Source organism: Solanum stenotomum, chromosome 6, assembly GCF_019186545.1.
Source record: "Solanum stenotomum isolate F172 chromosome 6, ASM1918654v1, whole genome shotgun sequence".
NCBI lineage: Eukaryota > Viridiplantae > Streptophyta > Magnoliopsida > Solanales > Solanaceae > Solanum > Solanum stenotomum.
Genome location: NC_064287.1, coordinates 2,286,391 through 2,298,302, shown reverse-complemented (window position 1 = coordinate 2,298,302; position 11,912 = coordinate 2,286,391). Strand labels below are relative to the sequence as shown.

General features: G+C 34.7%; 2 protein-coding genes across 2 annotated transcripts; one reads left to right on the top strand and one right to left on the bottom strand.

Annotated features, from left to right (window-relative positions):
- Window positions 1-2,467: 2,467 nt before the first annotated feature.
- Window positions 2,468-5,672, bottom strand: LOC125869125 (40S ribosomal protein S13-like). Its single transcript, XM_049549683.1, has 5 exons — window positions 5,549-5,672; window positions 5,370-5,442; window positions 4,078-4,216; window positions 3,802-3,988; window positions 2,468-2,782 (listed from the first exon to the last, which is right to left on the bottom strand). Exons 1-5 carry the CDS (start codon window positions 5,569-5,571, stop codon window positions 2,749-2,751), a joined length of 456 nt encoding a protein of 151 aa, XP_049405640.1. The 5' UTR covers window positions 5,572-5,672; the 3' UTR covers window positions 2,468-2,748.
- A 2,114-nt stretch (window positions 5,673-7,786) lies between these two features.
- LOC125867574 (vestitone reductase) lies at window positions 7,787-11,470 on the top strand. Its single transcript, XM_049548121.1, has 5 exons — window positions 7,787-7,853; window positions 9,410-9,577; window positions 10,008-10,535; window positions 10,998-11,196; window positions 11,288-11,470. The coding sequence occupies exons 2-5, from the start codon at window positions 9,451-9,453 to the stop codon at window positions 11,427-11,429; spliced, it is 996 nt and encodes a 331-aa protein (XP_049404078.1). The 5' UTR covers window positions 7,787-7,853; window positions 9,410-9,450; the 3' UTR covers window positions 11,430-11,470.
- The last annotated feature ends 442 nt before the right edge of the window (window positions 11,471-11,912 follow it).

The window sequence follows — 11,912 nt, the reverse complement described above, 5'->3', positions numbered from 1 at the left end:
GGTTGATGATTTTGGTTGATCCTGTTATGTGTTTTTATGTTGCCACAACTTTCTGATATTTCTTCTCTGTGATCATTCCTCGTACATAGTTGCTGAAGTTAGATCCTTCTATTTCTAAATATAAGATTATGCATCTCATGTTATACTATTAAAAGTTGATTATTTAGGGTCATTGTAATAATACTCATAAAAAAAAATTAGGGTCACCGTAATAGATTGGTGCAGTTCTTTCCTTTCTCTAGTTTTTCTGGAACTTTTGTTTCGTGGAGAAGAAAAAAAAGTGGGGGTGCGGGTATACGGATTCATTTGAAGCTGCAATGTTATATATGGCAAAAGATGCGGGACTATAGCGCATACTAATCTCAAGATGCACAAAGTAAGCAAATAGTTACTTCTCGTACCAGAAGAGAGAAGTGATTACTAATATCTTCAGGTTGCTAAGACGTTAGAAAAAGGTTAAAGCCTCGGTCCTGCAACTCTAGGTTCTCTGTTTCCCTTTTTCATATAATTATTGCAGCACCATACACCCGGCGAAGTAGTTAGATAGAGGAATCATGGAGACAGTTTGCTTTTCATCCACACTGCCTTTCTAGTGTTTGTATAAGTACTTCTTTGACTTGTTACAATCCTTAACATGAGATGTAAAATCTTCGACACATGTGATAACCCATAAAAATGTTGCATCTTTTGATAAGATCTCGTCTTTCTGGAGTTTAGCCTTCACCATCTTGTTAACGCTACTTTCCTACAAAAGCATGTTGCTGGATCATACAAACTTTCGCACCTTTCACTTCTTGGAAGGTTAAAATGTTTGGAACCTTTGTTTTTCTCCTCTTCCCTTCTGAACACAGTGATGTCCGGGGAAAGGGAGAAGTAGCAGCAGGGTGTGGATTAAATGAAAATTGTGACTTCTGAATCATGGGTTTCTCTCATCTTAGTTACTGCTTTTGTCCATGGCTGTTCAAATATGATTTGTTGGAAAGACGTTAAACTCGAACTGTATCTAGATATTATAATTTTGCCTCTGAAACTAGTGCATTAAGATTTGGAAAATGTGAAATGTTGCATGCTTGCTGGGAATGATCCTGGAAACTGTTGGAGAAATAATTCAAATAAAACGCAATCTTCTTGGTGAAAAACTGGATTTAGTGCATTTTTAAATAACTTTTCATGTTTAATTCTAGAAACACTTGCATATTCTTGAAGATATCTGATGCTGTTGAACACAAAAATAATGAAGGAACTCGTCTTACGAGTGTGTATATCGCTGTCTGTGTTTGCTAGTTTTTCCTCAGACATTTGGGAGTTGCTCATAGCAGTTTGGATTTTGTGTCATGGGGACTTTTGAGTTTGAGTAAGTTATTAGTACATGGATGGTTGCTATGTTATGGATAAAGTGCTGCCAATTTGCTAGCTGATAGAAGATATTGACAAAATTCTTGCACTTTTGAGTTCAGAGTGAAATTATTTAACACATGGAATGGTTGCCAATTGATATTAGGCATTAGCTAAAGATTTTGGGCAAAGTGCTGCCAATTGCTAGCTGATAGCAGTTGTGACAAAATGCTTGCAGTGTTGTCAACTTGGTGCAATTAACCATGTGTTATCTCTTTGCCATATCAAACACCTGAAAGTTGGAGTTATATAGTTACAATTCCTCATCTTAGGGTCCGTTTAGACATGTGATATGGAATCAGATAAATTTGAAGTTGGAGTTTTGTTTGAATATGCAATTAGGATTTTTTTTAAGTTGTATTTTTCTTATAAATATGAAAATCCCACAAATTATGAAAACTAATAAAAAAATTCCCAATTTATATACAATATTATCAAATAAGCAAACCATAATTCATAAACAAAATATTAGAATATCCGAAGACTCAGCATTGAAAAATCATACATTTCTATGTTCCTTTTATTAATATTTAATAGATGTTTCCAATTACAAACATCAGATACGCATAATGTTATAATAATCAACTAGTCAACAATAACAGTAAAGTGTGCTTCTTTAATATAATTGTTACGGACAATCTCTCAACACCAAGCATGAGTCCTTTATTTTTTTTCAAAATATAAACTTATTGAGTAAAGTTTTACATTTGAAATCCCTAAACCATGTTTTTTTGTTTGGAGTATCTGTGATTTAAAATCATAAATCTCAAATTGCATGTCCAGGCACAAATTTAAAACCATGATATCATATAGCAAACCCAAACACAAGGTTAGCCAGCCCTTCCTGGAGTAGCTTAGTATCTACGTTGCTTTACTAGCTTACTATCTACATTCTTTGGCTATATAATTGGCATTAATAGCTGGTCTATCTTTTCTTACAAAGTACCGTTTTCTGCAATTTTTTATAAACACTGTTTGCCAGCACCAATAAAAAGTAAAATACAAACAAGAGTTAAAGCGGTTTAATTGTTTCCATGATACAGCATCAACATAGAGCAGACTATATCTCTAGACCCAATTTAGATATGGAGCAAGGTAATTCATCATTAACTAACCCAGCAGACATTCGTAACAATTTTAAAGCTTTGGTAAGATCAACTATTAAACATAAGCGCCAAGATTTGAATATATCACAACATCTAAAGAAAGAAAAGGGAATCAAATACCAACTCAAAAAAGAACTAAATCATCACCAATATCTTAACAGTTTTTTTTCTCAATTAAGCATCCTGGCAGTTCCGACTTAATATTGAACTTTGGAGGCAAAATTTGACCGCAAAAGCAGAGTCTTCTCTATGCCACGAGAGTACTGGCGGTGGTAGATTCACTGCAAAGAACAAAAGAAGAAGACATTAGTAACGCTATCCCCAAAAAAGGAACGGAAAAGGGGGGAGAGCAAGCCGCTAGTTGATCTTATATCATCCAAGGCACCAATGAATCATTGAAGCTGACTACACATAAATCAATTGGAGCTACTAGAGTGATGAAAGTAAGCTGGCTATATGTTTGCTTTGTGCAGGAGACAAAGGTAATTTCATATTTGCTATAAAGAGTCCCTTTTCTTTTGTAAGGGCAGAGCAAGACTTGTTTTTATAACTGCAAATTGAAATCATCTAAAGCTTTGTCCAAATAATGCCATCAAAACGCAGCAGAGAATTCATTGCAAACGCAAAAACTGCTCAGGAATGAGAAAGTGCAGAGGCAGATCTGGAGGGTCAATTATAACAAGGTTTGTCTTACTAAACATGAAGACTCTATGATTCTTTCAGTTTTACTAAACCTATACTATGAACCACATAAACCTTAAAAAGTCAGAAACAGCACATTGATGTGGGTGGCAAGCAAGAAACATCAAAAATGCAGAAAACCGAGAAATACCCAAGAGCTAGTGGCCTAACATTGAAAACTCAGTAGATAATGGGCCTGCCCTTCTATCTTTTTCAGACCCTTCCAATTAAATTAAATAAAGCATGGAGTACAGAAGTGGAGAACTCCGCAGGCTTATTTTATCAGACACAGAACTCAAAATATAACAGATACACAATCTGGCAGGAACCAAACTCACAGGAATTATATTATGATGATTTAAGCATGTAAAAGCTGAAATGCAATGGATACAGCAGCTTGTGTGAACTAAGAATTCACCAGGGGAGCAAGAGTATTCAATTTTTTCATAAAACAACAGTCACCAGCTAGAAAGTAATCCAAAACTAAATTCAAAAACAACCAAGCATATTCCACATTGACATGCATTGAACACGTTATGATGCAAAAACAAGATTAGACTGGTTTAGTATGGTGACTCAGAAGCACAAAACTAAAGCATGTATATGAGACTGCACTTACTACTTCCAGACTGGGGGAAGCTTCTTGGTTTTCTTATAGTAACGAGCAAGTCGGTGAATCCTGCTCTCAACAAGAATCAACCTAAACTTGGAATCTTTGTCTTTCCTGTTTCTCTCAAGATGCTTCCGGATTGCAACGGCCTTCTTGATAAGGTGATAGAGATCCTCCGGAATCTCAGGAGCAAGTCCTAGCATAAAAAACAATAGGTTAGTCAATCACTTCCGTTAGATAAGTATTATGAGTATCAACTAATCACTCAACATGCCAAATGAGTACCGTGAGCCTTCAAAATTCTGAGAATCTTGCTACCAGTTACACTCTTCACCTGAGCAATCCCATGAGAATCACGAAGTATAACACCAATTTGAGAAGGTGTCAAACCCTTCTTGGCAAACTTGCATATATTATCCTCAACCTGAAACACAAGAAAGTGCAAAAATTTTTTTGTTAAAGTAAGTGCATCTATTATTCTTTTAGAATAACAAAAAGAAAGGGGAACTCAATGTCAAAAAATGATCAGTTGTGCCATTAATAGTTATCATATTATTTATTGGTATTAGCTTGATACTTCTCTGTTTCTCGTTAAGACGAACTCCAACAAGTTCTATCACAAGTCACAAGGATTGAATCAAAATGCTCAAACAGGATCGGAGAAAATTTTCACCTAATTTACCAATAGAGACTTTTTCTGTTCTTACATACACACACAGTGTAGAAGCAGCACCAGCCTATACATCCATTATTTGTCGGGAATATAGCTCAAAGAGGCAAAGGGAAAAAACCGAACTTGCTTTTGCATGGTTAGTCACTCATGCTACAGAATATACACAATTTGCAAGAAACCTCTTATACCTTCATTTCCCTTGATATTAAAATATTTAATTTAGTGATTGGATAAGCTAGCAGGTGGAGTTTTCTAGTAGTGGGCAGTAAACGAGAAGAAAGGTAATCAAAGTTGAAATGGGTAAGTATATAGATAAATGGCGGTGAACACCCTCAAGGTAGATCTTTGATACCAAGCTTTCAGCTACTCAATAAAGTCAGATAACTGGAATTAGCTGCGGCACTTCAAATGGAAATTTTCCAAGGCTGCAGACTGATTTCTAGGTCCTTAAAAAAAGTCGAAACCTTAAGAACTGGACATGAAACAGTACACATATTCTATTGCAACCACTTAGTAATATATACATACTATTTCACAATACTTACAGAATGAAAGAAAAACAGTGTAGACAAGACACTTGACTCAGACATAGTAGAAAATTAAGCTGGTGTATTTCTGAAACTAACGAGGAACGATAAAAAATGAGAAAAGTTAAAACAAAGAGAAGATTTTTTATACTGAAAACAAAGAGGATCAAACGTGAAGTGCTGAGACATGAACCATGTTCACCACTAACAAAAAATGCACATTTCACAAATACTACTTATCTATAGAATTAAACAAGCATAATAAGGATTTATAAACCTCGACAGTATATTTCCCATTTCATCCCAGAAAACACAATTGAGCAAAATAAGTTTAAAACAGATTCAATCAAGGATTTCAGAAGCTAGCAATTGCTTACATCGGGAGCAGATGTTTTCAACCAACTCGGTGGAGTCCTCTTATACGGAAGTGCTGAAGCTGAAATACCCTTACTGTGAACCACACAGAGAAATTAACATACAAAATCAGTCAGTATAATGTGAAGTGAAATAATGAAACAAATTGAATACAATAAGGGAGAAGAAAGATTGAACGGACCCTCGACTGTGCATACGACCCATGGTGGCTGACGGCGGTGCTCCGATGTGCGGCGGCTACAGCAACGAAACCCTAAAATTGTTATTTGCGGGTAATTAGGGGTTTTATATACTGCTCTTTTTTTCCCTCAAAGCAATTTACGGTAATATCCCTTCATTAGATCACTATTTAAATTTTATACTAATTTTAAAATTGTGTAGATATAAATTACTATAATCTTTGAAAAATTATTTATCTCAACAATATTAGCTTGAGTCTAATAATTCCTCATATATTATTGAATCTTAATGATAAAAATTAAATTATTACCTATAAACTGTAATTTGTTCGAAAGAAATTATGAAATTGCGATATAAATAATACTATATAAATTGTCAAAAGAATAAAAACACGAAGAAGTATTTACTAACTATTGAATATGTCCACTCTACTTCCCAACCGCATAATGCGAGCTCCTCTATCCCATCAACATCAAATGGTTTCCCCTCCTAACAGGACATTCAAATTAAATACGAATGACTCTTTTTTAAGTACCACTGAGGGAGGAGGAATTGGCGGGGTGATTCGGGATCACAAGGGTTATTGGATAGTAGGTTTTAGTAAGCATACTTTCGGGCATAATCATGTTATGGTGGAAATGGAGGCCCTATTAGAGGGCCTGAATTTAGTCGTAAATCTCAACCTAAATCCCATTGAAATTGAAATCGATTTTGCTGAAATTCTGCAAGACTTAAATCATGCTCACCCTATTTATGCTACAATGGTTAATGATTGTTGGTTGCTTATGAAGAGGTTGAGGAATCTAGTGATCCATCATAATTTTCGTCAAGCCAACAAAGTAGCCGACTTTTTGTCTAAGATGGGTGCCAAGCTAACACCGTCCATACAAGATGCTTGTAATAAGTTAGCTTGTTTTGATAACCTATCTGTAATCACTATTACTTGTGATAATGTAACCACTTAATTATATTATATAAAATATCCTTTTTATCCAAAAATAATAATAATAATCAATTGTTAAAAAGAAAAACGAAAATCAATGAAGGTTACTCATTCATCTAAGTAGGTGTTTGGCCAAAGATTCCAAATATATTGAATTTGATATACTTTTTACCTTTGTGATTTAAAATTGGTTAACACTCATTATAAAAATGACTCTCATATACCCTCTAATAGGGGTGCATATCAGCCGGTTCGATTTTACATATTATCGATTTGATTTATTGATTTTTGATTTATGGACATACAAAATCGATATCCAAATCAATAAGATACTTATTATCAATTTTTTATTCTTAAAGATTTGAATTTGTTTAACCGATTAGAAAATGTTCAAATGTTTATATGTACATGGTGTTCATAAAGTGAAAATTGTAGCAAGAATAGAAATGCAACACAAATTTCTACATTTGTGACTGTTGTTTAAGACTAAATTGTTCGAATTCCATCTTAAAACTCATGTAAAAAATTATAGAAATGACATTAATTAGTTATCTTTGTCACAAATCACAATCAAGTTTAAAACTGAGATGAGAGAAAATAATTCTAGTTTGCATCAAGAAAAGACAAGATATCTCGATAGAAAGGTAGAGAGGCAACTACAATAAATAGTGTAAAAATGTATATTTTTTTATTTTTTTTTTGTAAGAGGTTTTATTTACCAAGTGAGAAATATATCCCCAGAAAAAATGCAGTTTGGATAACCATTCACGACTTATTTTAGTACACAAATATAAAAAAATTGTATATTGATATTGTATAATTACTGTATATATATAGAAAATATACTTTTTTTCTGAAATAATTTATAACCATACATCGAAATGTAAAACAAAATTGAGTTTTGTTGATAATATCGCCCAAAAATTAAAAGCCAATTAGCTATGAAATCATGTCACTCAACCAACACATGCAAATTCACATTCTCACACGTAATCAACATGCAACTATACTCCAATCTCTTTTTTGTCTATATTTAATAAAAATTTACACTCCACACTACTAATTTGCTCTTCATCTTCTTCTTCAAAATTAAAAAAGTTCTTTTTTAAAAAAAAATAAATTTTAAAATCATCTCCATAAGTTTTTTAAGATGTCTCAAATTCAACATGACATAAAGGCGTAATTAAATTTGCCCAAGAGTTATGTAGCGTAATTATCCCTTTTATAAAGTCACTAAAATGACTAGTGCTAAAAAAGACAAAAGGCAAATATTTATATATCTTTTTATAGCTGTTTCCAATAATTGATAAAATTGATTTGCTCTGCTCTTGAACGTCGGTGCTTGTCCATCCCACATTTCCAGGTTTTCTAATATTCCCTTTTTTTTTCGTTAATTTTGAAATTTGTGGACTAAAGTAAGCCGTGAATGGTTATCTGAATGGATGTTTAAAAGTTAAAATTTTACTAAATATAAAGAATGTATTATTTTTTGGAAGGGACTAACAGGAAAAATGAGTCAATTGGAATAGAGGGAATATATATTTTGCTTGTAATTTTATCGTCAATAATAGACATTCATCTTTTTTCTCTTTGGTGGTTGTTTTGATAAATGTAGTGCAGTATAGTATCGGGTTAGCTTGCGTGCACTTTATATTAGGAAAGTCACTATATATTACTCTTTTTGTTTCAATTTATTTACGTGGTTCTGACTTGACAAAGTTTAAGAAAGTATAAAATATTTTTGAATCTTTTGGTCTTAAAGCCAAAAATATGTAAAATGTGGGTTTTAACATGTCGGGTAGAAATTTGAAATTAAAGCGTTCTCGAAAAAAGAAAGATAGGTCATGTGTTCTATAGCAAATTCAAAACTCATTTTGGCTGATCATTCTCTCGGATCAGCTACAAATCATCGCCTTGATAAGCTATCGCCTCACTAGTGCCAAGGGCAGGTTCTTACGCATTACTCACCTGTCCGCCACTGGAATTCGCTTCACGGTTGCATTACTTATAGCTTCGTTGTTCGTCTGCTTCTTTACTCCCACCATTATGAAAAATGGGTAACTCTGCGTACTAAAAATTAGCTAGATGAGAAGAAATGATGTAGTGCTTTTACCCTGGTTCAGTTCTTCCAGCCTCATTANCTCACCTGTCCGCCACTGGAAATCATTTCACAGTTGCATTACTTATAGCTTCGTTGTTTGTCTGCTTCTTTACTCCCACCATTATGAAAAATGGGTAACTCTGCGTACTAAAAATTAGCTAGATGAAAAGAAATGATCTAGTGTTTTTAACCTGGTTCAGTTCTTCCAGCCTGATTAACCTTATAAAAAAAATATCTAGTTTTTTTTTGTCTCGAGGATTTGGACCGAAGTCTATAACTGTTTCATTATCACTAGGCAACGCCCTTGGGTGGTAGATCATTTAGTTTTGAGGTTGAAACTTGACCCCTGATACAGAAAAATAGCCCTGTAACTTCGGGAGAAGGGGTGCCTCCTCACGAAGGGGGTTGCAATGACCAGGACCGGACAAACTCTATTAACCAAAAACACAAGTCATAAAATCGTATTGTTTTCTTGATAACTGAAAGATGAATTTGGTTGCTGCAATGCATTCATACAACTGAGCCATGTGAACGAAAAGTTATACTGTAGTTGTATTTCCCTTTCAATATTTTGTGTCAACTAGTTTGGGATTGAACATTGTTGTTTTTAACTAACTCTTCATGTTTTCCACTAAATGACGGATTGAGAATAAGTGCTTTTGTTTTTCCGGTAACTTTGAAAAATGTTGCATAGTTTACAAAATTCTGCGAAGTAGGGACCTAAATACAGGAAATTCTACTCAGAGTCAGAGTCAGACCACGCCTTATGATGAAAGGGGAATGAAGGACGGTTCATTTGATGAATAGATAGCTGATAGAGACGAGATTAAGAGGACGGAATAACTGCGAAAGATCAGAGATGGAAATGGATGACAGCAAAGGTTTGGTTTGTGTAACTGGTGGAACAGGATATCTAGCATCATGGTTGATCATGAAGCTTCTTCAACATGGATACTCAGTAAATGCTACTATAAGGTCCACTCAAGGTTAATATTTCCCACTGATTCTATTCATTCTCTTTTAAGGTATATGAATTTGAGAAATCCTTCAGTCACGAGTTAGCTTTTAGAGTTGAGTTAGACCCAAAGAGGCAAAGATTCATTTCTTTACCTGGTATGAAAGTCATGTCCAATATTCCATGTTTGGGTTCTCGGTCCACGCTCTAATTTGGGTCTGGGCATTAGAGTGGGTTAGAGTTCCACATTGGTTGGAGAATAGATTGACGGTCTGCTTATATGGATTTAGGTAATCCTCTTTTCATGAGCTAGTTTTTGGGGTTGAGTTAGACCCATGTGCCATATCTTTAGAATTCCAATGAGTAGTTTAATCTCTACGTGTTTTACGTGAATTGCCTTTCTAGCTGTTAGTCATTTAGTGTGTAATCTCTGAAGAAAAAATTTTGAATGGATTTTTTAGATCACAAAACAGATGTTAGCTACCTCACTAACCTGCCTGAAGCATCCCAAAGGCTACGGATTTTTAATGCTGACATGGACAAACCGGAAAGCTTTAGTGCAGCTATTGAAGGATGTGTTGGAGTATTTCACGTTGCTCATCCAATGAATTACGGGGACCAAGAAATTGAAGAGGAAAAGATAAGAAAAGCAGTTGATGGAACATTAGGCATTTTATGGGAATGCCTCAATTCAAAAACAGTAAAACGAGTTGTTTACACTTCCAGCAGAACGGCTGTTGTGTTTAATGATAAAGGTTTAGACACAGTAGACGAGAGCTCGTGGTCTGACATCCATATCATGAAAACCTTAAAGCCTATATCTGCAGCTTCTTATGTGATTAGCAAGACTTTAACCGAAAAGGCTGCTCTTGAGTTTGCTGAGAAGCACGGATTAGATTTGGTAACCGTTATACCTAGTTGGATACATGGTCCCTTCTTGAGTCCTCAGTTCCCAGAGCCATTACGACCAGCCATGGCAATGATTTACGGTATGCCCCTTCTGCTCTTCAATCCCTGTAAGTTAATGTTATACATATGTTTGTTGTTGTATGTACATTTCGGGATACATTTGCTGGAAGCAGTGTCATTGTTTTATTTTCTTCTCTGACATAAGCGCGTATTGTTTGTGTACACATCTTTCTTCCTCTACAGGAATCATCACACGCTTCTTCATAGATGATTTGATTGCTTTACGTCCTGATCCCTTAAACTTAAAGATTTGGTTCATGTGATCATGTTGTAACATATTCAGAACGTCTTTTATCAATTTTCTCTATATCCAACTCTAGTTTGTTGGACTCAGCATTTTCTTTTTTGATCTTGGCAAGACGTTTCCAGCTTCTAATTTCATCTAACTCGTTCTTTTCCTTAAGATAGTTATATTCTAAATGTCGTGGTGAACTTGCTCTAAATTAAGCGTTTCTTTTTGTTTTGTCTCCTGAATTACGCAGGTAATCAGGAAAACTGCATGAAGTATCCCTCGCTTACCCCATTCGTGCATGTAGATGACGTTGCCAATGCACACATACTCCTTCTAGAGAATAGTAAAGCAAAGGGAAGGTACATTTGCTCTGCTGTTGAAGTTACACCAGATGAGCTATTTAACTTCCTCTCAGCTAGGTATCCTGAATATCGAATACCTAACGTCGAGTGAGTTCCCATTAGCTCCTTTTGCTATTTGTTCTTTTGACATTAAAAGGAAAAAAAGGTCATTTAACTTATCATGTATACATGTTTGTAGTTCATTGAGGGAGATTGGAGGGATTAAGCATCCTAGACTTTCATCAAAGAAACTTTTGGACACTGGATTCAAATACAAGTATGGACTTGAAGAAATGTTTGATGGTGCAATTGAATGCTGCAAACAGAAGGGTTTACTCTAGTTTGTACTCTATGGCAGAGAAACCCTTGTCTAATTGACATCCCTTTGATCCCTTCGTTGAAAAATTATACTTCTTTCGTTTTAATTGTTTGTCGCTATTGAATCTTGTGGTCAACTAATTAAAGATATGTCGAACATACCAAAATGTTCTTTGATAATGTGGTCTGAAACATGTCATGTTGAAAGATGGAGTTAAAGAGTTGCCAAAAGAAGGAAAGATGCATTCTTTTTAATGCGGTCTAAAAAAAGAAGGTAAAATACAAAAATGTGCATTTTAATTTGACTTCAGTTGACATCTATGTCCTTCAACCTCCAATTTTTTGAGTATGCACAAGTAGACACTTCAACTTGTATAAAATTGAACAAGTAGACACACACTTCCTACGTGGTATATTACACATAAGACTCCATGTAGGATGCGAATTGTCACATAGGACGCATGTTCACTAAATCAATTGTGTACAAGTTTGAGAGTCTACTTGTG

Bases quoted from the DNA above. Each gene is read 5' to 3' on its own strand.
- LOC125869125 (XM_049549683.1), bottom strand. From the start codon at position 5,571: ATGGGTCGTATGCACAGTCGAGG. The intron at 4,217-5,369 runs GTAAGCAATTGC...CTTGTGTTTCAG, and splicing joins TGAAAACATCTGCTCCCGAT to GTTGAGGATAATATATGCAA. The intron at 3,989-4,077 runs GTACTCATTTGG...TTTTTATGCTAG, and splicing joins CAGAATTTTGAAGGCTCACG to GACTTGCTCCTGAGATTCCG.
- LOC125867574 (XM_049548121.1), top strand. From the start codon at position 9,451: ATGGAAATGGATGACAGCAAAGGTTTGGTTTGTGTAACTGGTGGAACA. The intron at 10,536-10,997 runs GTATGCCCCTTC...TGAATTACGCAG, and splicing joins AGCCATGGCAATGATTTACG to GTAATCAGGAAAACTGCATG. The intron at 11,197-11,287 runs GTGAGTTCCCAT...ACATGTTTGTAG, and splicing joins TATCGAATACCTAACGTCGA to TTCATTGAGGGAGATTGGAG.